The sequence below is a fragment of the Myxine glutinosa genome, chromosome 2 (assembly GCF_964187855.1).
Source record: "Myxine glutinosa chromosome 2, kmMyxGlut1.1, whole genome shotgun sequence".
NCBI lineage: Eukaryota > Metazoa > Chordata > Myxini > Myxiniformes > Myxinidae > Myxine > Myxine glutinosa.
Genome location: NC_136262.1, coordinates 98,654,988 through 98,680,360, shown reverse-complemented (window position 1 = coordinate 98,680,360; position 25,373 = coordinate 98,654,988). Strand labels below are relative to the sequence as shown.

Genomic DNA, 25,373 nt, shown 5'->3' with positions numbered 1-25,373 from the left:
GGTGAAAAGTTTGTGTCCATCAGACCAAATAACAACAACAACAGGCATTTTAAGGCCATTTTCCCTGCTAGAGCGGGGGTTAGCCTTGCGGTCCCCATGACAATGTTCTCCATTTTGCCCTATTTTCTGCATCTCCCCTTGTTAACCCCCTTGCCCGCATTTTTCTTCGACCATCTTTAGCCAAGTCTTTCTCGGTCTTCCCCGTCCTCTACTTCCTTCTACATTCATTTCCATCACTCTTTTCAACCAGTCACTTTCATCCTTCCTCAACACATGACCAAACCATCTCAACCTGTTTCTCTTCACAGCATCAATCACAGGCTCTATTCCCATCATCTTTCGCAATTCATCATTTGATCAGACCATCCATCCATCAGACCGCAAGGTCCATCAGACCAACAGTTGCTGATGTTTAGCCGCGTCGCAGACGCTGCTCATAGAGTGCACTCTGCTGTTGTTGGTGTAACCACGTCTTCTTCTTCTTCTTCTTCTTCTTCTTGTTGTTGTGCTTGCAGAGAAGACAAAACCTCAAAGCTCCACCCATTCTGGGAACCATAGCTCCACCCATTCTGGGAGAGCCTTCATATAAACAAATATCCACCATTTTATTAACTCGCATAGCTTTGAGGCCTGTTTTGTAGGCCCGTGGTGTCTTCCTCTCACACAGTTTTCTTTCAAATCAAATTCGATATATCATTTCATTTTTCACAGTCGCCAACATAGTTTTAGACTCGGTTGAAAAAAAACGGGAAGAAAATGCGATGAAAGTTGCCCTTTATAGAACGAAATGAATTCTCAAAGGCCTGTAACTTCAAGTCCATTGACATATATATATATTTTAAATCGCGGCATGCTCAGTCATACACCGCCCGAAATAAGAGACGGGAAAATGCCGAGATATATATATTTTGTTTAAATCGCGGCATGCTCAGTCATACACCGCCCGAAATAAGAGACGGGAAAATGCCGAGATATATATATTTTGTTTAAATCGCGGCATGCTCAGTCATACACCGCCCGAAATAACAGACGGGAAAATGCCGAGATATATAAAAAATTCGTCCATTTGATGACAATCGTCACGATGAAATATTTAATTTATACGTCGTCACAATAATGTGGAGAGAGGAGCATAGCTTCGTTCACGTGTCGCCACATACGGGAAATTGCCGAGATATATATTTTTTTACATCGCGGCATGGTCAGTCATACACCGCCTGAAATAACAGACGGGAAAATGCCGAGATATATTAAAAATTCGTCCATTTGATGACAATCGTCACGATGAAATATTTAATTTATACGTCGTCACAATAATGTGGAGAGAGGAGCATAGCTTCGTTCACGTGTCGCCACACACGGGAAATTGCCGAGATATATATTTTTTTCAATCGCGGCATGGTCAGTCATACACCGCCTGAAATAACAGACGGGAAAATGCCGAGATATATTAAAAATTCGTCGCCACACACGGGAAATTGCCGAGATATATTTTCACTTTGCACAAAAATAACATCAAGTAATCGAATCAATAGGAATGTCCTGTGCTTATAACATCGACGTTATAGGCACAGCTGCATCTAGGCATTGTGTAATATAACATCGACGCGGCTTTTGTTTTAATGAAAACTTTTTGTACTTGTTTTTTTAATCGGATGGATAAGTGTTGTATTTGTCGAATTATGACGTCATAACGAAGGCACCGATGATATCGTCATTAACATATCTTATTCCCCATGGGGAGTACTTGACAATGAGCCAGGTCTCAATTTTTTCCATGGAGTGGTTTCAGATATATGGAGGTGAGGTTTTTCCAAGATGGCTCCTGTACCACGTGACCTATGACGTCATAATAATCATTGAAATATTCTACAGGAGGAGGCACTCCTATGGTAAAATTTGCATGTCAATCGGACCAACGGTTGCCGAGAAAATGAATTTTTAAAATGCAGACACGGCACACACACGGCACGTCGGCACACGTATATAACTGAATGCTTAACCCCGCTTTTTGCTTCGGAGCGCATGGTAATAATGATAGTAATAGTAACAGAGTATTACATTTAACGCCAAATGTTAACTCACCCCCTTTCTCACCCACCAAAAAGTACAGTTCTTAATAATGACAACCATAATTAATGCCACATTATTGCTATTACTATTGTTGTTGTTGGTGTTATGCTTACTCTGTTGATCGACCAGATTTCTGCTGCACGAACCGTCATTATCAGCACAGTGGGCATGGCTGTGTTGACTTCATCAGATGATGTTAAACGCTTGTTCCTCCTGGCAGAGCATGATGTCATAATTGCAACACCGAGCCGAAATCACGTTCACGTTCGGCTGCCTGGAAGTTGTTACCACATGGAATTGCATTGTTTTTGCAAGTTGCGATCATCGATCGACTTTTCTCGGCAATGCCATCCATACTCCAACACGAGTCCTCATGCAAAACGCATTGTCCATTTATCTATCAGAACCTTGCATGGGAAAGAGGATACTAAGCTACTTTATTGAGCATCTTTGCACTTCTGCGAGTTCCTTCCTGTACGAACAACTTCGGGGAGATTTATTTTCAACCGCTGACAAGATCAACGCAGCCGCCCCTTATGGTGTGAGAAAGTTGGTGATTATCCATCGATATACCATCATCTCTTATCTCCTCCCATCCAAAACCTTGATCTTTTCTACCTCCGCTAATTCACCCCAGATCCACTTTTTGAAATACCAACTTCTTTCCTGGAAGTCCTTGCAGTGTCCTTGTCTTTTATACTTTTCCCACCTCAGCCCACCCCCTTCTTTCCCATGCCTCCTCCCCCCCAAGCCCTCTCCCTCCCACAGATCTCCCGATGTCCCTGCTCTCAAATGTTGTGCTTGTGTGCTTCCCCCATCTCTCTCCATCTTGTCTACCGCTCCCCTTATTATATGTTTTATGTGTCTGTTTGATTTTTTTGTGTGATAAATGTTAGCTCTTTCACGAGCCTCGATCTTGTATACAAAAAAAATATATATATATGTGTGTGATGGCGGAAGAGTGATAGGGTGGAGGACACAGACGATATTGTTTTTGTTATTAGAGAAAGGCAGTTTGTATCCTGAAATATTAGTTGTCTGTTATTTTGTTTGTTTAGGCCTTGCATGATGGTCTGGAGGTATGCACGCTCACCTCTGAGCTGTCTAGCCTGGGGTTTGAATCTCGACCCAGCTATAAACTGCCACCCTGGTGTTTCGTAGGAAGGATGAAGCAGATCAGTGTGTGTGTGCCATTCCTCGCATCGAAATTGCTTTGGCAGAACTGGTGCTCTATATATAGAGCACGGTGCACAAGTCTGAGTATGAGTTATCTTGTTCAGACATCGTTAGGGAATTTTTCCAGTGCAAGGGCATCGAGATGACATGAGAGATTTTGGGGTGGGGAGGTTGGTAGGTTTTTAAAAAAATCGATATTCACCTTCAAATGGAGCTTTTTTTTCTTTGGGTTGAATAATATCTAAATGGCAGTGAAATGCATTCCACATCAAGTGAAACGGTGCTTTTAAACAATTTATACTTCAGTCTCTCCCCTGGCCTGGTGTTGGCTTAGCGGTTAGGGTGCCGGCTTGGGATCCCAGGATCCTGGGTTCGAATCCCGGTCAATTGGTAAATTAACACCAGGGGGGTTGACTCAGCCTGTCATCCTTCCGAGGTCGGCAAATTGAGTACCAGCTTGCTGGGATGAATGATCCCGGTGTGTACCCCGGTTTAGAATAGGTACACCGTATCCCTGCGCATCGTAGGAGCGTGACCAAGGGTTGGCGTCAGGAAGGGCATCCGGCCATAAAAACATTGCCTCAAACAGGGAACTGTGGCGGACACAAAAGCCCACTGGCGTGGTGACATCATTCCACGCACCAAGTGGGTGGTGGACACGCCCGAGGGGTAGGCGTGGCCTCATGATATACACCGGGCGACCAGCCCGGAGGAGTTCAGTGTTACAGTGTAGTCTTACAATAAAGACGTTTATATGTTACCGCTTGTCCGCTTCCTCCTTGCTCACAAGCAGCGCGCGTAACGCCGCGCTTTACTGGTGACCCTCGACGTTGGATCTGCCGTAGCGATCCTTCCGAACACGACGCCATTGCAATGGCCAACGACAAGGCAATGGCGATTAAACTTCCCGAATTTTGGGAGGCCCAGGCCGAAGTCTGGTTCGTTCAAGCCGAAGCCCAATTTCAGCTTCGGCGCCTCACCAACGACGACCTGCGCTACTGCCATGTCGTCGCCTCCCTCGGGCCCGGCACGGCCGCTCGAGTTGTGTCCGTCCTTCGCCACCCACCGGACGGCCACAAGTACGAGGCACTCAAGCGGCTACTCCTAGCCACGTTCGGCCTCACGGACGACGCACGGGCCGATCGCCTCCTGGATCTCCCCGAGCTCGGTGAGACGCGCCCGTCGGTCCGAATGGACCATATGCTGTCACTGTTGGGCGACGAAGCCCCCGGTTCGCTATTCCGGGCGCTTTTCCGTCGCCAACTTCCAGCGCAGGTTCGCCTCGCGTTGGCCGGGACCGGGCTAACGGAACCCCGAGCATTGGCGGCCGAGGCGGACAAGTACTTCGCCGCTTCGGACACGCGGGCGAGCGTTGGCGTGGCCGTCACGGCCTTCGACGCTGATGTTCCACAGCATCATCTTCTACAGCACGCTGATGTTCCACAGCATCATCTTCTACAGCACGCTGATGTTCCACAGCATCATCTTCTACAGCACGCTGATGTTCCACAGCATCATCTTCTACAGCACGCTGTGGTTCAGCAGCATGCTGATACGCACCTCGTGAACGCCGCCACGCCCCGCCCACCGCCGCAGCGAAAACCGCCACCGCGGGGAAACCCGTCGACTCCACCGGCCTGGCGGAGCCAGCCGCGCTCCTCCAGCTCCACCACCTGGTGCTGGTTCCACGCCAAGTTCGGCCACGAAGCTCGGCGGTGTCATCCGCCGTGCTCCTTCAACGGGTCGGGAAACGCCCGGGCCGGCGCTCAATTGTGGCAATGAGCGCCGGCCGTTCGAGCAGCCTGCTGTTCATAACGGACACCTTCTCCGGGCGCCGTTACCTGTGCGACACGGGAGCACAGGTGAGTGTCATTCCCGCCGGCACGTCAGACAAGCACGCCGCGGGTGGGGGCCCCGCGCTGCTTGCCGCGAACGGGACGCCCATCCGTACGTACGGAAAACGCTGCCTCTCTCTGCGGTTTGGAGGGCAGGTTTTCCGATGGACGTTCGTCACCGCCGACGTGCCCATGGCACTGCTTGGCGCGGACTTCCTGTGCGCTAATGGGCTCCTGGTCGACGTCAAGCGCAGACGGCTTGTCCAGGCCGAGACGTTCAGCTCGCTCGCATGTGCGTTGCCCAGCTCAACGAGCGGCTTGCCAAGCGGCTTGCCGAACGATTCGGTTCCGGCCACGTTGGTCTGTACGCTTCCGGCAGCGGACGCATTCACCCGCCTCCTCGCCGGCTTCCCGGCCCTCACGCGGCCCACCTTCTCGGCGGGGGCCGTCAAGCACGGGGTGGCCCATCACATCCCCACCGTCGGGCCACCGGTCTACGCCCGGGCACGCCGCCTCGAGCCGACGAAGCTGGCGGTGGCAAAAGCGGAGTTCGCTACCCTGGAGCGACTCGGCATCGTTCGGCGCTCAGAGAGCGCTTGGGCGTCGCCGCTGCACATCGTGCCGAAGCCCGGCGGGGGATGGCGACCGTGCGGGGACTATCGCCGTCTCAATGACGCCACGACTCCCGACCGCTACCCCGTCCCCCACATTCAGGACTTTTCCGCCCGTTTGGCGGGCAGGTCCTTCTTCTCGAAGGTGGACCTCATACGCGGCTACCATCAGGTCCCCGTCAGGCCGGAGGACGTCCCGAAGACGGCGGTCATCACGCCATTCGGACTCTTCGAGTTCCTGCGCATGCCCTTCGGTCTGAAGAATGCGGCTCAGGCGTTCCAGCGACTGATGGACAGCGTCCTGCGCGACTTGGATTTTGTCTACGTCTACCTGGACGATATCCTCGTCGCCAGCGCGTCCCGCGAAGAGCACCTACGCCACCTCCGCACGCTCTTCGAACGCCTGGGCCAGCATGGCCTGATTGTGAACCCCGCAAAGTGCCGGTTCGGCGCCGCCACAATCGATTTTCTGGGGCACCGTGTCACCAGGCACGGAGCCGTCCCCCTGCCGGCCAAGGTGGAGGCGGTGAAGGGGTTTCCGCGCCCCGCACAATCAGAGGGCTGCAGGAGTTCCTGGGTATGGTGAACTTTTACCATCGGTTCCTGCCCCGTATCGCCCAGCTCCTGCGCCCCCTGCACGAAGCTCTCTGAGGTAAGCCGGGCAAAGGCGACGTTACCTGGACCGAGCAGATGGACACGGCGTTCACGGGCGCGAAGCTCGCCTTGGCTAACGCCACCATGCTCGCGCACCCGGCGCCCGATGCACCGATCGCCCTCACCACCGATGCCTCGGACTACGCGGTGGGCGCGGTGCACGAGCAATGGGTGCGTGGAGCTTGGCAACCGCTGGCGTTCTTTAGCCGGCAGCTTCGCCCGCCCGAACGCCGTTACAGTACCTTCGACCGCGAGTTCCTCGGACTTCACTTGGCGGTCAGGCACTTCCGCCATCTGCTCGAGGGCCGGGCGTTCACTGCCTTCGTCGACCACAAGCCGCTGATCTTCGCGATGGGCAAGGTCACCGAGCCGTGGTCGACCCGGCAGCAGCGTCACCTCTCGGCCGTGTCCGAGTACACGACGGACATCCAGCACGTCGCGGGGAAGGACAACCCGGTTGCGGATTGCCTTTCCCGGGCCGTCGCCCACGCAGTCCACCTCGGCATCGACTATGCCCGGATGGCAGCGGACCAGGCCGCTGACCCCGACGTCCAGGCCTTGCGGACCGCCGTCACGGGCCTCTGCGTCACCGAGGTGCCGTTCGACGGCGCGGGCGCGGCCCTCTTGTGCGACGTCTCCCTCGGGCGTCCTCGCCCCATTGTGCCCGCGGGCTGGCAGCGCCAGGTGTTTGACGCCATCCACGGCCTGTCCCACCCGGGCGCGAGGGCCTCCCAAAGGCTGATCGCCGACAAGTTCGTCTGGCATGGCCTCCGGAAGGCCGTCCGCGGCTGGGCCAGGACATGCCTCGCGTGCCAGCGCGCCAAGGTGCACCGGCACACCCAGGCCCCGTTGGCCCCGGTCACGGTGCCGGAACGCCGGTTTGACCACGTCCACGTGGACCTGGTGGGACCTCTGCCCCCCTCGCGGGGTTTCACCCACGTCCTCACCATGGTGGACCGCACCACCCGGTGGCCGGAGGCCGTGCCCTTGGCGTCGACAACGGCGGCCGATGTCGCGCAGGCTTTCATCGCCACCTGGGTCGCCCGGTTCGGTGCCCCCTCAGACATCTCATCCGACCGCGGCCCCCAGTTCACCTCGGAGCTCTGGGGGGCGGTTGCGCAGGGGCTCGGGGTCCGGCTGCACCGAACCACGGCCTACCACCCCCAGGCTAACGGCCTGTGTGAGCGATTTCACCGCTCATTGAAGGCCGCGCTCCGGGCCACCCTCCGCGACGGCGGCTGGGTCGACAGGCTCCCCTGGGTCCTGCTGGGCCTCCGGACGGCGCACAAGGAGGACCTGCGCGCATCCGCGGCGGAGTTGGTCTTCGGGCAACCGCTGCGGGTGCCGGGCGAGTTCCTCCCCGACTCCACGGCACCATGGTCCGCGGCACAGCAGCGCTCCGCTCTGCAAGAGACCGCCCAGAGGTTCGCCCCGGTGCCAACGGCATGCCACGGGCACCCACCGACGCACGTCGCCCCGGAGCTTCGTACGGCGGAGTACGTCTTCGTCCGCCACGATGCCCATCAGACACCACTGCGGCCCCCGTACGACGGGCCTTTCCGCGTGCTGGAGACCGGGGCGAAGCACTTCACCCTGGACATCGGCGGTACTCCTGACCGCGTTTCGGTAGACCGCCTCAAGCCGGCCCACCTCGATGTGGACCATCCACCGCCAGTGGCCCGACCCCCACGTCGGGGCCGCCCTCCTGCGGGCAGACCCCCGGCACCGCCCAGCCCCGCCGCCACGGCGCCCCCCGGTCCTGCACCCATCCCAGGGGCAGCCAGGGGCATCCCACCTGGTATCCCTGCACCCCGGACGCCGCCGATCGCCAGGGGGCGCTTCGGCCGGGTCATTCGACTGCCCCACAAACTGGCCCTCCAGGTGCGCGGGAATTCTGGGGGGGCGCGTGTGGCGGACACAAAAGCCCACTGGCGTGGTGACATCATTCCACGCACCAAGTGGGCGGTGGCCACGCCCGAGGGGTAGGCGTGGCCTCATGATATACACCGGGCGACCAGCCCGGAGGAGTTCAGTGTTACAGTGTAGTCTTACAATAAAGACGTTTATATGTTACCGCTTGTCCGCTTCCTCCTTGCTCACAAGCAGCGCGTGTAACGCCGCGCTTTAGAACCATGATTGTCATGGGGCCCGCAAGGCTAACCCCTGCTCTAGCGGGGAAAATGGCCTTAAAACGATCATTCATTCATTCATTCATTCTCTCCGAAAAGTAAGCCAGAAAAGTAAGCAAGCAGGGTAATAAATATGATGCAGTTTTACACAATTTTATGGTAGCTGATCTCCATAAGTGGTTTCAAAATCATTTCTTGATTAAAAATGGTGGTTTCTTGGAGAGCAAAATCACAGCTAATGAGAAGCCGTGTAGGCATTTGTGCTGCAACCTGACAGTAGTGCCTTAAAGACCCCCATTTCAGCACCCTCCTCGCCAATGAGACTGAATTTCATGGAGGTCAAAAGTTCAAAGCTTGGTGGACAAGTGATAATGAGCGTTTCCACGAGACATAGGGTCGGTTACGTTGTGAGCCGGTTTGCCATCGCACCGCACGGTGAGGCTCAATCACGTACTCCCCACTTGCTGTTACTCGTAGAACCACCTGTACGCACTCATCTGTGCACTGTTGTTCTAAAGAGATATCCACTCGTTTATCAAGGTAAAAACCCATAAACCACATTTCATCAGCCTGTATATTCCAAATTCCAAAGCTACAGAATACTTGGTGTAGGGCTGAACCTATTGCTGCATCTTCCTAATACGAGATCCTATAACACGCATTCCAGTTCTTGTATGGAATCCATTACCTGCTGCATCAACGGAAGAGGAAGTAAAAGAGGTCTGTTTGTTTGTCTGTGAGCAGGCTATCTCAAATCAGATCCAGATCCGGATACTAAAATTTAAAAGGAGCTTCACCATTGAGAGATAGGGCCAAAACCGATATATAGTACGATATCTCAAAAAGTTGTGGACAGACTTGTGGACAGACTCGGACGAAACGTGCAGGACAGGTTGCATGTGTGATAAGCGCGAATTGATTCGATTTTTGTGAAGATCCGGTGCTGGATGCGATATTTTTATTTCTTCAGTGATCCTTCACCTTTGAGAGATGGGGCCAAAAACGATGTATAGCATAATATTTCAAAACGTGGACGGATTTGGATGAAACGTAGTGGATGAGTTGCTTAGGTGACAATGACAAGTTGATTAGACTTTGGTCAAAGCCCAGATGCCAATCCGGACTATCAGTGAGCTACACAACGTAAACTGTTCAGCCTGGCGGAGGTATGCTATCTACCGAGTGCTGTTCTAGTTACCGTCGCCTGAGGAGAGGGTATTGCATTTTAGTCTGTTTGTTTGTCCGCACAGAATAAATATGATTTTCTCTGCAACCGTTGGTCCGATTGACAGGAAAGTCTCACCATAGGTGCAGGTCCACCTGTAGAAATTTTTACGGCGTAGCTCATTGGGCAAAGACATCTAGAACAGTGTTTGTCCATCTGTATGTATGTATGGATGGATGTATGTCCCCTCAAATGTATACCAATCAGAGCTGAGGATATGGTCACATGACAGGGTGATGTGATTACGTCTGATGTCATTGCGGCATACAACGGCTGACTCTCCACACTCCGCCATTTTGATTTATATGCCGTTCATGCCGAACATATCGTTGAACCTGTCATATATCACAATCGCCATGCTCTAACTTTACGTTTTCCATTCAGTGTGAAAGACAAACAAACCGATTGTTAACATGACCATCAAATTTCGAAAGCATCGGCGTTTAATATGTCTCTTCCATCAAAATGGTACGTATAGGCCTTAGGCGTTATGACTCATCTTCGGACAGGTTTGGACAAATTAAGCTCATGTTTCTTAATGCAGTAGTGTATCATTTCAGTAGTATAGTTTTCGTAATAATAATAATAATAATAATATAGTAAATATAACCATAATACTTTAATCGCAATGTCATGAATACAAAGTTGATGTATTGAAACGGTGTAAGGTTCATGATCAATGATGAGCGGTGTTCGGCACTAATATTAATAACCACAGAAACAAGGAATTCGCCTCAGGTATTTGATAGTAGTATCATTTTCGAAATATAAAATATTATAGTAAATCTAATCATAGCACTAATCCCTTCGTAGTGACTGCAAACGTACTGGAAGTTAAAATATATTATCTTCTACATATTAAAGTAGCGGCAGTTTTGTGTCCGTTACGTAATTATGTCTATGATGTCATTACGACGGCTGACTCCACCGACCAACATTTTAATTTACTAGTAGGCCGACACGCGCTCACTACGGGAGCTGCAGGAAGGGTAATTCATCTTTGGGGTATATAGATTACAGTCGATCTATGTTCGGGTCTCAAGAACATTGGGTGTGTGTTCATTTTAGTGGGGCGGCTTAGCCCAAATATTCAAAAGAATTGTGCATTTTGTGAAACAAGCACCAAATTTGGCACAAATGTACATTAATATGTTGCGAACATTTTCAGATATTGGGCCACTTGAAATTCCGTAATTTTTTTTTTCAAATTTTTTCAAATTTCGTAATTTCAAATTTTTCGGGTGACACCGTCACAATTTCGGTCTTCGAGGCCGGCCGATAGGCAAAGTGTGACCGGAAGGGACGAGGTTCTCCTGACCACGTGGCCCTCGATCTGGGAAGCGAGAGGCGTTCCATTAGTGGACGCGCCCCTCACGCCCGACTTTTGGGCGGCCCCGGCAGGCCGTTTGTTTTGACGTTCCGTGACAGGCCCCGCACCCCCACCTCTGGGCCGACCGGAAGCTTGTGCTGAGTACATCATACCTGAACAACTCAGTGAGGCAGAACACAGCAGTGCACACCAGGGTGACCCCTTCAGTGCATAAACCAATTAACCTGTCCACTGCAGGGCATATAGAAATGAAGTTATTTTCTGCATATAATAATAATATAAGTTCAGTTCTATATAACAATTTCTGTTATCACCACTACCACTACAACTACCACTACTACAAGCTTTGTCTGGAATTTTGTGGACTAACAGACAAACAGACATACAGACAAGCTGGGATCAAAACATTACCTCCTTCCACCATTGAGTGTAGAGGTAAACATCATGGAAATTATATCATGCCCTAGATTTAATTCATGCTTACCCGTGTATTTGCTTCACTGGTTCACAAGGTCTTTTGCATACATGTAATTCAGACTCTCGTCTTCATTGCTGACCACACAATGTTCGCAACATATTAATGTACATTTTTGCCAAATTTGGTGCTTGTATCACAAAATGCACAATTCTTTTGAATATTTGGGCTAAGCCGCCCCACTATATCGGCCGGCCTCGAAGACCGAAATTGTGACGGTGTCACCCGAAAAATTTGAAATTACGAAATTTGAAAAAATTTGAAAAAAAAAATTACGGAATTTCAAGTGGCCCAATATCTGAAAATGTTCGCAACATATTAATGTACATTTGTGCCAAATTTGGTGCTTGTATCACAAAATGCACAACAGGTTTGCTATGCTGCTACACTATTTACCAAGTTTATTGTGGAGAGATCGCCAAGTGGTTTAAGCGTTTGAGCAAGCACTCCATTCAAAACCCTAAAGGAACGGCTGGCTTGGCAAGCGCTAGCTTGGTGGAGAAAAAAAATAAATAATGATGACGTCATCGGCCACGTTGTTCCGCCACCACATTTGTTTTAACACAAAAATCTTAAAAACCACTGAAAACACGTCCTGGCGGGGTCTGCAATCTGCAAATGGAATGACTAGAAGTCTGGTGTTGGTGCTTTGAATCAGCATTAAATAGGATAGATCACAGGCAAACAACCATAGGTTGGAAACCATTGCCTCATCCAACATTGCAGTTCCTTTTTTCGCTTTCATTTTTTTTACACATTTTTTTTGCCTTTTTTTGATAATTTATGAGTTCATTTTAAGGACTTTTAAGGTTCCTTTTAAGGGAACTCATATAAAATATCTCGATATATAATTAATTTTTTTCCTCCGAGCGACATTTGTTAAATGCTCTTTTTTGCTTGAGGTTTGAATAATTTTTTTGGTGAAAATCCATTCATCTTGCTTCAATTTCTGAGTACATCTGGCCTGCATTTTTGTTTCTAACATCTAATGGAGGATGCAGAATTACAAGAGATTCTTCAGCCCACGGCAGCATTTGGAGCATGTGGACTAAAATCCATTGACCTTGTATTGTTTGCCATCTCAAAAGCAGGCAAATGCATTTTCCTTGGAGTTGTCATGGCATTCTGTCCGCAAACCATTAAGGCCCTATCCCTCCTCGACAAAAACACCATTGAAGGAAGTTCAATGTCTGGATCCAAAGGGAGATTTGTCACTGAAGCATGTTACAGACGATGCCCAAACTTTGGGGGAAAGCGTTCAGGGCATGGCATTTTATATAACTGACAAAGACGACGGAATCTTTTTACGTAAAGTTGGTTGTTGTGCGATGTTAATTTGAGAACGACAGCAGTTCTGAGGAATGTTCTGCTGCCCTTCACATCACTGTACTGCCACACCGATGATCCGTTTCCATGTGATTGTACCAAAGCCTCATTCCAGTCAAATCTCAGTCTGTTCCAGTATGTCCGGTTGAATAGTGCATTTCATAATGACATTTTCATGACGTGGACGATCTAGGCCATGGTCCGACAGGACAGCACAGAGGGAGTTAATTTACCATTGAGCTTGTGTTTTTCCAGTAGAGTACATGAGTTATCGCCTGCACCCCAAACGTGTCTACATCAGCTCCAGGTGAATGTCAGTCCTGGTCACCCAATTAGTGATAGACCTTGGCCAAACATACCCATCCGCTGCCACCATAAGAACGTGGGATTAATTGTGGTCGTTAAAAGAAGGCCTAGTAGTCACCGGGAGCCATGCCACTCATTTTGTTATCACCAAATATGTCATACTGCCAATTGATTTATCAATCCCTTAATGGGGCCGATGCTCCACCAGGGTTGCCATTGATTAGGAGTCCAAATGAGACAATTTTTCACTCCCAGTTGAGGGAACAAAAGCCATTATGTGGATATATAGATCTTTTCATCACTGGCAATTAATTTGAATTCAGATTATCTTGTATTTTCTCCCTTTAATGAAGCATTCAGTCTTCACACTCCCACTCCACACGCTTCCATTTCCTTACACCAGTCGTCTCTCTCATCCTGGTGTTTCACAGTCGCTTTGTTGTACAGACCCACACCAGGAGTACACGGATTAACAACAGGATGGAGCAGTGGGGTGCTCTGCCGCACGCCCACAAAGGTTTGGTTAATGCTTCCCATGAGAGAAAACCTTTGAAAGTTAGCACAGCTGGGGCCTTGCTGCCGTTTTCCGTTCTCCCCACTCCATGTAATTATTAACACGTGTCGGGCCGGGGACCTGGGAAGGAGCTAGAATGACATGGGGGATGAATGTAGAGTAACAGGGTGGCAGTATATGTACAAAGAATGTCTCTTCCTTTCAGTGTAGGTTTGTCGCTCTAATAATATCCTTACTGGCCGTGATTTTCAAAGCTACATTAAGGTTTCAAAGGAGTAAAATATCTAACCCACCTTTGATTGGAACAATGCCAATTGATACCTAAAATCTCATTACATCTGATGTCTCAAGGGTAATACATATAATGTTTCAGAAAGGGAAGGACACCATAAAAAATATTATGAGACCTCATTGTGGTGTTGGCATGATTGGTGGAATGTCATAGCGTGGAACCACAGCTGTGTCTGCCAAGCCCAGATAATGAAAGGTATCCTTCTGGAGATATCCGTGAGATATCAATCTGCAGATGTCTACAGGATAACAAATACAGCATAAAATCCAGACATGTCTGCAAACTCTTTGAGATTCCTCCAACAGGTGGCTTGGCCTTTTCTCTGATTCTTTGTAATTCATATTCAGTGGAATAGGAGTATGATTGTTGGAGATTGGAGTCAAATGTAATAAGTCCTCTTCTGCAAATTATTTATTTTCCAAACTCTTCAAATGCTTTTGGCCTGTTGATTTTACAATTCTGGAAAATGATTTATTCATATGTTCATGATTCATATTTCCTAACTGAACACCGACTACGCTTCGGTGTGATACCATGCTGGTAATTGGCTAAAATTGGGGCAACGACATGTGTTTCTCTATCAGTTTAACAGTATTCACCACCTCCTCAGCATATTGTTGTAAGAAGGAGAATGTGTTCCAAAGAGCACTTAACGCTGCAAATGACTGCAATCCGCCAAACAATCAGCCATCCCTTTAGAAATAATCTCTATTCTGTATGGACCTCTAGGGTCTTCAACAAATTGATTTGTTCGAAATTTTCAAACTTTTGTTGTTGTTGTTGTTTTTGTATATCATCATTAACAAATAATTTGTCAGGTAGAACAATGGATAGAATAAACAGAACGTTGATTAAGGTATGCTAACCGTTGTAGGAAGCCAGGAGAATCTGACTAAGCGTTAACCATTTGTCTCTGATACACATTTTCCCACATATATCAATTTAATTATTTAATCCTGTTCATTAAGCCTGGCGTTGGCTTAGCGGTTAGGGTGCTGGCTTGGGATCCTACGATCCTGGGTTCGAATCCCGGTCGATCGCTGAATTAACGCCAGGGGGGTTGACTCAGCCTGTCATCCTTCCGAGGTCGGCAAATTGAGTACAAGCTTGCTGGGATGAATGATCCCGGTGTGTACCCCGGTTTAGAATAGGTACACCGTATCCCTGCGCATCGTAAGAGCGTGACCAAGGGTTGGCGTCAGGAAGGGCATCCGGCCATAAAAACATTGCCTCAAACAGGGAACCATGATTGTCATGGGGCCCACAAGGCTAACCCCCGCTCTAGCGGGGAAAAAGGGCCTTAAAACGATCATTCATTCAATCATTCAATCCTGTTCATTAATCTGATTGCTTCCCTATGCCCCCAGTGGTGTTTATAATAGAGGACGTGGATTGGTCCCCCTATTGGAGGAAGACCCTCTCGTGTTCAGGCCGTTGGTTCTCCTATGGTTGGCAGCGAGTGCCCCGGAAGCATTGATGGAAAGAGAGTAGCAATCATATGTGTGGGAAAATTGCACGCTCGGTCAGGGTCGCCCAGATAGCTCAGTTGGCAGAGCACTGGTATGGTTTTCCAGAGGACCTGGGTTCGATTCCTGGTCTGGGCATGTAATTTTCCCACATATATCAATTCAATTATTTAATCCTGTTCATTAATCTAAGAAAGGATAGAGCACGAACAAACAACCTTAAGTTGGCAATCATAGCTATGGCTTTGATGGGCCTAATGGCCTCTTGCATTGAAGTTCCTTGGAAGAATACTCGTATTTTATTATTATAAGAATTCCAAAGAATAATCTTTCCCTTGCTTGCTGGGAGTTATTCTTAACTGTGCGCTGAATGAGTGCATTTGTACAAAAATCTCATTTGCCACATTCTCTGTTGCATGCATCATGTCCGTCACCTTCTGTCCTCCTGACTATAGCCGTGCCAAGTTTCTTGCTGCATCCTGAGCCTCAGACCGTTACTGTCAGGGCTGCTGCCCGCCTGCGTTGTTCAGCCACGGGCCATCCTGTCCCCAGCATCTTTTGGGAGCGAGATGGAAACCCAATTCCAACCTCTGAATTGCGGTAAGCCTCTGTGTTACAGCCGCCATACCACCTGGGAATGCTTTGCATGTGGTGTGATGCCGGTATGGTATCAGTCACACTAGGGTTTTTTTTAAAGAAGAATGTGTCCATGAGAGGCGATTGGTTTTGCATTTCTCCGATTGATTTCCATAAGGCCTGAAGCTGTGCTTGAATGCACCCAGTCTAAAAGTAGTCCATCTCTAACTGGTAAAAAAATTTTTGGAGGCTCATGGAGGAGCTATAGGGACCCAGATGTGGACCCAGATGGAATTAAAGGAAGATGGAAAAGATATATGGAAATGCTGTTGAATACAGAGAATGAATGGGATGGCAACATAGAAAGTAAGCCAGTTTTAGGACCGGCAGAGAAGATAACTGAGAAGGAAGTTCAGGAAGTGATAAAAGCAATGAAGAGTAGAAAAGCGGGAGGGTCGACAGTTGTGGGAGATATGTTGAAGGCAGCAGGAAGTTGGGGTGTGAAGAGAATGACAGAGATCTGTAATCTGGTGGTGAAAGAAGGCCGCATTCCAGTGGATTGGAAACTGAGTACCCTCGTCCCTCTATACAAGGGGAAAGGTGACCCTCTGAAGTGTGGCTCGTACCGAGCGATAAAGTTATTGGAGCATGGAATGAAGGTATTGGAAAGGGTGTTGGAGAGGAGGATAAGGAAGAAAGTGAAGATCGACGAAATGCAGTTTGGATTTATGCCAAGAAGAGGAACGACAGACGCGCTTTTTATTGTGAGGCAGTTGCAGGAGAAGTACATGGAGAAGAGGAAGAAGTTGTTTCTTGGGTTTGTTGATCTGGAGAAAGCATTCGATAGGGTTCCACGCAAAGTATTGACATGGGCAATGAGGAAGTTAGGAGTGGAGGAATGGTTGATCAGAGTCGTGATGGCAATGTACAAAAGAGCGCGCACAGCTCTAAGGACGAAGGACGGGAAGAGTGGTGAGTTTGAGGTGAAGGTGGGAGTGCATCAGGGGTCGGTACTAAGTCCACTACTATTTGGGGCTGTGATGGAGGTGCTGGCTCAGAACGTAAAGGAGGGTTTACCGTGGGAGTTGTTGTATGCAGATGATCTGGTGTTGATTGCGGAAAGTATGGATGGACTGAAGGAAAAGATGAACAAGTGGAAGGAATGTATGGAGACAAAAGGTCTGAAGGTGAATATCGGAAAGACGAAGGTGATGGCAGGTGGTAAAGCATGTGGTGAGGTGGAAAGAACTGGGAAGTGGCCCTGTGCTGTGTGCAGGAAGGGTGTCGGAGTGAACTCCATTCAATGTACCATGTGCGCTGAGTGGGTTCATCAAAAATGTAGTGGTCTGAGAGGGTCATTAACCAGTGTGGCAGCTACATTCAAATGTAAGGTGTGCACAGAGGGAGCTGCAGATGGAGGAAATGTTGAGGTGGATCTTGGAGACGGCTTGAAGCTGGAAGGTGTGAAAACATTTTGCTGCCTCGGAGACATGTTGAATGGAGAAGGTGGATCAGACTCGGCAACGGTTGCTCGAGTGAGATGTGCATGGAAGAAGTTTCGGGAACTGAGTGGCGTGCTGATGAGGAGGGGAGTGTCGTTGAAGCTGAAGGGAAAGGTGTATGCTGCATGTGTGAGAAGTGTTATGATTTATGGGAGCGAGACATGGGTAATGAACGTAGAGCAGCAACGAAGGTTGGAAAGGGTGGAAATGCGAATGGTTCGATGGATGTGCGGAGTGTCGTTGAGAGAGAGGAAGACAAATGATGAATTGCGAAAGATGATGGGAATAGAGCCTGTGATTGATGCTGTGAAGAGGAGCAGGTTGAGATGGTTTGGTCATGTGTTGAGGAAGTATGAAAGTGACTGGTTGAGAAGAGTGATGGAAATGAATGTAGAAGGAAGTAGAGGACGGGGAAGACCGAGAAAGACTTGGCCAAAAATGGTGGAAGAAGAAATGCGGGCAAGGGGGTTAACAAGGAGAGATGCAGAAAATAGGGCAAGATGGAGAAGATTATCATGGGGACCGCAAGGCTAACCCCCGCTCTAGCAGGGAAATGGCCTTAAAATGCATGTTGTTGTTGTTGTTGTTGTTGTATGGAGGAGCTATAACGCAGGGTGAATCAGGATGTAACAGAATGAAAAGATCATGAGTAAGAGAGATGGGAGGGAGTGGAACACAGCAACAGTAGGGTTGAAGGACAAAGTAGCTAGAGGGAGACTTGGAGATGATAATGCACCACAACAAGGTACAGTAAAACATGGAAAATTGGATGAAAACACAACTAACAACACAGGGGTGAACTGATAACACAAAGACACGACGGATTTGGTCTGGAAAACTTAGCTTTGGTGAACTGCAAGAAGACATGCCCAAAATGCTCAGTCACGGAAATGGAATACAAAGTTTTAAAGGTCACTTTTTTTCTTTTAGTGTTATACACATGTGACACCGAATGCTTCAAAATGAGAACTTCTAACCCAGCAGTGCCTTTTAAAGGAACCTAAAAATTGCTTTGCTGATGATTTTATCAAAATTTGAATCGACGGATTAGTGTTGAACAAACATCAGTTTTTGTTTTGAAACATTGTTGTATTCCAAACACCTGAGGGTGACAGCCATCTGATTCCTGGTTGTCCTCCCCTAAAGAACATGTGTTCTCTCGTCCACAGTCCATTCCAGATGACTTTTATTATTATGGGATTCCCATTGGGACTTTCTCTGCAAGTCCCTACGTGGGTGCTCACCAGCCATCTTGTCAGACTCTGAATTGCAAACTGACCTGGGGTTGAATGTATTTAAAGCATGTGATCCACTCACCGTGTGTGTTCTTCTTCTTTTGTATGCAGCACAAGGCTGCGGGGTACCATCATTGGCTGAGGGCGTAGCTGTGCCAACAACTTCACGAAGGGCACAGTGGGATCATTTACATCCACTAGCTAATGCCGGCAGACATGACACCGGCTTAACGTCCATCCGAGGGACGGCCACCCAACGTTTAATCACCCTGCCTGTGAAACACCAGGATGACAGTTTTTAGCTGGGTCAGGATTCAAACCCATCAGGCGTCAGGAATTCATTCAGGATTCAAACCCGGGCTAAACGGCTTAGAGGGGAGTATGCATACCTCTAGGGCAGAGGTTCTTAACCTTTTTCCTGGTCAAGACCCTCAACGGATTGCCCACGATGTCACCCATACCCCCTTCGCCAGACTGTTGACTGACCAAGGCGCACCAACGGTGCTAGGAGGGACTGGGGGTAATGTCCTCCTAGAATTATTTTGATTTCTAGGTGCTCTGTGGTGCATTCTGAGGGGTGTTTTTACTTTAATTGCCTATTTTTTGGATGAAAATTGGTAACTTATTACCCAGAAAATGGAATTTATATTTGTTTCAAATATAATTATACAAATATAATTTGTTTTGAATATATATATTTATTATATATTTATAGTTGATATTTCATTGAATTGAAACAATGAAATTTCATTGAACCCCCCCTTAAACAATCTATTATTATTATTTATTACGAGTCCCATACCCCCAGATTTTGGTCCCCATACCCCCAAGGGGTATGGATACCCCAGGTTAAGAACCCCAGCTCTAGGCCATCCTGCCAGTCCTATCTCGTGTGTTGAAATTAGAACATTACCGCATTTGTGCAAATATTGTCATTTAGCCCAACTTTAAAAATGCAGTTTAGTGTAGGAAATGCTTTCCTGGGTAGGATTTCTGAAATGTTTTTATGTTTGCGTTGAAGGATGACTCTTTGCCGCTTTTCATGTGCTTCAAGTGTCATAAATCCAAATGAGGCATGTATATAGGTAAATATCTGTATCCATCACGGATATGTCTAATTTTAGTTTGAATCACTTCATCCTCACGACGTACGAGATGAATTGCCAGCATTTGGATTGCCAAAAGATACTCCTTTTGTGTGAGGGCTTTCAAGTCTGTCATCCTTTACCTGACAGCAGTTTTGTTCCTTGCCGTTCGTTAAACAGTGATTGTTAGCACCATGCATCACAATGCATATCTAGAGTATCTTGTTGGAAAAACTATTCATTCATTTTTTGACAGGGCAACTGAAGGCCACTATTAATTTGACAAAATAGTAGGACAGGGTTGCTATTCACTAAAGAGAATGACTGTGCTTCACAGTTTTAAATCCAACCATGATGCCACCGAGAACCAGACTCGTGCGGTAATGGCTACAGCATCCGCTCAAACTCTGGATGATCGGCGGTTCAGGGATTTATATGTATCCCTCGCGGCTGTTATGAGGGTTTTTATCATACTCGCCTTACCTGCCCATACGTGGAGCTCAAAGTTTTGATTACTGGATTTGAAAACCTTCAAATCAGTATGCCTTTTTCTAGGTTGAAAAAAACCCATCTGAAAACACCAGAAATCAAGAGATTTTACAGAGCTGCTCATTTTAACCTACATCCGTTCCCTACAGGAGCAGCAGGAAGGTTATTCCTCTCTGGAGTACATAAATTCAAGTAGATCTAGGGTCGGGCCTCAATAATGTTGTGGGTGTGTTTATTTACCAAGTTTCTTGTAAAGAATTCGCCAAGTAGTTTAAGCATTCGAGCAAGCACTCCATTCAAAACCGTTGATAAGGAATGGCTGGCTTGACAAGCACAAGCTAGCTGCTTTGAAATGGAACACACCCTGGATTTCCTCCCATTCAGTCTAGTGTTAAACAGCAGCAGCAACTGTTTCAAAAAGTAATCATATGTGTTTGTGGTTTGTAATGTGTCTTAAAGGCCCCCACAAAATGGCACGATAAGCTGTTTATACATGTTAACGCAGTGTTTTGTTCAAGGAGGACAGACCCCTTGCGAAGACGGGATATTACTGGTATAAATATTGTTTTGTAATAACATTAATATTATGCTATTATCATTAGCATTATTATTACTTTTGTTGTTAGAAGCAATAAACACCACGATAAAGATATCTTAACACGGATATTTCAAAAACTTGTGGACGAGTTATGACAAAACTTGATGGAGGAGTTGGGTAGGTGACCAAAACAAGTGATTTGATTTTGCTTCAGGTCCGGATGTACAGCCAGCCTATCGGTGGGATACAAAATGTAAACTGTTCAGCTTGGCGGAGGTATGCACTCTACTGAGTGCCGTTCCAGTTTCCAGTGCCATCATGTGCAATCCAGGCTGGGGAAACATCCAATAGAAAGAAAATATGTGAGAGTCTCAATGAAGATGTACATTGATGTGAACCTGTGGGAAAACGAAGGATCTTTTATAACATGTTGTTGTCGCTTTTGTTTTTGTTTTTCACTCCGCCAATCAAGGTGGACGGAGGTTATGTTTTCACCCCTGTCTGTTTGTTTGACTGTTTGTATGTCGGATTGTTTGTCTCTGAGTTGGATATCTCAAAGTTGTTGACATTTTGTAGTCCATTGTATAATTTAAATAAACATAAATGCAAATTTCGCATGTGGAAAAAGTAAGTACACCATTGGCTCTAAGTCTAATAGGTGGTATTGCCCCCATTGGCAGAAACAACCTCAAGTAGGCGTTTCTTATAACTGTCTACAAGTCTCTGACATCGACGGGGAGAAATTTTTGCCCACTCCTTCATGCAGAATTCTTTCAGCTGTGCGATGTTTGAGGGGTTTCTTGCATGCACAGCTTGTTTAAAATCCCCCCACAACATCTCGATGGGATTTAGATCCAGGCTTTGACTGGGCCATTCCAGAACCCTCCATTTCTTTCTTTTCAGCCATTCATTGGTGGAATTACTGGTATGTTTTGGGTCATTGTCATGTTGCAAGGTCCACCTTCGGTTGAGCTTCAACTTTCTGACAGATGGCCTCACATTATCCTCAAGCACCCTCTGGTACAATGAAGAATTCATAGTGAATTCTATGATAGTGAGCTGCCCAGACCCTGATGCAGCAAAGCTGCCCTAGACCATAATATTTCCACCACCATTCTTTACATTTGGTATCAGGTTGTTGTGTTCAAATGCTGTCGTTGGTTTTCGCCAAACATGTCTTCTGGTACTGTGGCCAAAAGCTCTACCTTTGACTCATCTGTCCAGAGCACATTCCTCCAGAAGTGCTAGTCTTTGCCTAAGTGTTCATTGGCAAACTTTCATCTTGCCCTGATGTTCTTTCTGGACAGCAAAGGTTTCCTCCTGGCACACCTCCCATGTAGATCAAATTTGTGCAGCCTCTTTCTAATGGTAGACTTGTGCACTTTGACATCAACAGGGGAAAGAGCTACCTGTAGGTTCCGTGATGACATTCTGGGGTTCTTACAGACTTTTTTCAGCATCTTGCGGTCTGCTCTCGGGCTGAACTTGCTGGGGCGGCCTGGCCTGAACAAGTTGGCAGTTGATTGGAATTTTCTCCACTTGTAGATGATCTTCCGGACAGTCGAATGATTGATTTCAAATTGTTTGGAGATCTTTAAAAATCCCTTCCCAGACTCGTAGGCATCTATAACCTTCTTTCTGAAGGCCTCAGAGAGCTCTTTTGATCTAGGCATGGTGACGCCGCACACTTCAACAACAAAGAGCAAACCAAACTAAATGTCTGAGGTTTAAAAAAGACAGGTTCCTCCAAGATCCTCTCTAACGATGTTCTAATCATTTGCACCTGAGCTGCTGCACCTGATTCTAATTTTGGGTATTTGAAGTAGTGATAAATGTAGGGGTGTACTTACTTTTTCCACATGCGAAATTTGCATTTATGTTTATTTAAATTATACAATGGACTACAAAATGTAAATGTTTCATGATATTTGTTATATTATATCACCTTTATCTATCAATATTGTTGAAATGAAGATCAAATAGTTGTATGTTGAAATATGTTGAAAAGTCAAAACTTTACATGGGGTGAGTGTACTTACTTTTTCACGTGACTGTATATATATATGACGTTTAGATGATGATGACGTTTAGATTCGCACACCATCACACGGAACATCTAACTCTTAATGCAATGTTTGTAAAAGCAATTGATGTATGGTTCATTTTGTATTTAAACTTCATTTGTTTCTTGGGTCGTTTTGCAAAATAAACTGCTTGGAAATTGGATGTTTGTCCTGTCGGCATGGAGAGATATAACCATTGTCGATTATACTCTCTGTAATGTTATCATTGTCATCGGGACACACACAAACACACACACTGTGTATATATATATATATATTGTAACGAATGTGGAAACGTTACAATGTGAACGTTACAAAAGTACGGTAACACCCTGTTAATGTAAATAATGGTCGCAGTCGGCGTCCTAGTTAATTCCATGAAACTTACACGCAGGTCACGATATATCTTTTAAATAGTGTATTTCCTTATTCCATGTAGGCTAAATATGTGTTTCCCACTAGATTGACTTTGCATTGTATCAAACAAAATAAGCGTAGGCCCTTCCAATTTCCCCAAAACCTCCCTTCCAATTGCCTTCCGCATGTTGGGCGGTTTTCTTCAACCACCATTGGCCACGAGGTAGGGTTGGGGAAGAAAGGCGTGTCTCCACCTCGTCATAAGAGGGAAGGAGTGAACCAGCCCTAACAGCCAATCAACACCGCGGTGAGCGACCCGGTAGGCGTGCCCTTAGAGCCGGTGGCTTGATTTCGCCCGAGGTGATAAAAGCGACTGTAAGGGACTGCTTTGAGAGAGGCCTTGAGAGATGACCCTGGGAGATGAGCAAAGAGGCTGCACCAAAAAGGAGCGGTGAGATGCGAAACGCTCCAAGCCAAAGAGGAGAGGTACTCGGCAAGGAAACCAGCTTTGGAGAGACGCGCTGAAAGGAGGGAGACGGCTCCACCCCAAGAAGAGGAGCAGGTGTGCCGAACCAGCGCGTGACGTCTACCACAGCGGATACACGACGGAGGGTTTCCCGCCAAAACCGTGAGGAATTGTGAGCTGCGGCCTCCCGACTTTGCCTCCCTCTCAAGCAATCCATCTCAAGCCCTACCTGCCTGCAATATCCCCTGTGTAAGTGTGAACGTCCTGTCCTACTCGTTGTCTTGGGGCTAAGTAAAAATGAATAGTGTAAGTTAACGATTCGCTGTGTTACTGCTTCTTCCATCCATTGCTTGTGTGTGTATAATAAAATCTGTTCTTCCTCCGTATTCTTCTTCTTCTTCTTTTTCATTCTCTTTCGGTCGCTTTAGAGATTTCCCGATTGAATATCTGTGGGGTGATCTGGTCAACGTCGGGTGGAATCGGGTTTTAATCGGGGAGTAACTGTTCGGACGCGGTTAAATACACCACCGCTCGGTCAATATAACATCTAAAGCCGCGTCTGTAACATTTGGTGTCGAGGAGTTGGATTCGGACCTGGGATTAAATTTGTTAGGCCCAAATTTTGGAACACCAATTGTACCATTAGGGTAACAATTGGTGTTGGGAAGTAGAATTCGATCCGGAGCGCGTTTCACGCGCTCGAAATTATAACGGCGAAATTTGATTTTGTTTTACGAAAATATAAAACCCGAATTTTGAGATCGCGCCATGGACAATCAAGGCGATCGGATGTCGGTGGGGGAAATAGACGGGTTAGGGGTAACCCAGGACTTAGGGAAAGAAAGGGAGGAGGAGAGCAATGAGGAGGCGGTTGAGGGGGTATCAGACGCACAAAATGGCGCCTCGCACATGGCCACGGCGTCCACGCCCGCGACCGTAGTAGCGCCGCTGGTAGATTTGGACCTTTTTTTCATACAAATGAAGGCCCTTATGGCCCAGAATAGCGAGAAAATGAGGGAGGAAATGAGGGCTAATAATGAGCAAATGAGGGCTCAGAGTGAGCAATTGGGGGTAATGGGAAACCAATTAGGGGTAATGGGGAACCGGATGGATGCTCAGGGTGAGCGATTGGAGGGCCAAATGGGGGTAATGGGGAACCGGATGGATGCTCAGGGTGAGCGATTGGAGGGCCAAATGGGGGTAATGAGGGACGAAGCGAGGGGTACCGGTGAGGAGTTAGACAAGAAATTTGGGAAGTTCGACAATAATTTTGAGGGGTTAGACAACGGGATAAAAGAGGTAAAGAATGGGTTAACGGGGGTGGAAAACAGAATGGCTGCCCAGGAGAATCAGTTAGAGGGGGTGAAAAATGGGTTAATGGGGTTAGAAAATAGGATGGAGGACAAATTGCGGGAAATAGGGGAACAATCTGCCAGGGAAATCAAACAAATGGGAGAGCAAATAGAGGAGGTGAAAATCGGGGTAGAAACCAAACTGGATGCTCAGAGGGATGAATTGGGACAGATGAGGGTGGCATCTACAAAAGAGATGGAGGAAATACGACGAGGGGTAAGTGAGGAGGTTTCGGGGCTGCGCGAGGAGGTAAAGCGAGGTGAGAAGCGTATGGAGAAAGAGGTGAGAAATAATACG

The 25,373-nt window shown here is 47.5% G+C and overlaps 1 protein-coding gene and 1 non-coding gene across 6 annotated transcripts in view; both read left to right on the top strand.

Annotated features, from left to right (window-relative positions):
- The window catches only part of LOC137421530 (immunoglobulin superfamily DCC subclass member 4), a 178,498-nt gene that overhangs the window by 14,508 nt on the left and 138,617 nt on the right, over positions 1-25,373 (top strand). For all 5 annotated transcript variants that reach the window (XM_078771338.1, XM_078771340.1, XM_078771337.1 and 2 more), the window contains exon 3: positions 15,868-16,012. In XM_078771338.1, coding sequence (XP_078627464.1) covers positions 15,868-16,012 — 145 coding nt within the window. The remainder of the gene's footprint in view (positions 1-15,867; positions 16,013-25,373) is intronic.
- On the top strand, positions 15,478-15,550 carry TRNAT-GGU (transfer RNA threonine (anticodon GGU)). The gene has a single exon. It is a non-coding gene; the product is annotated as a tRNA-Thr (tRNA).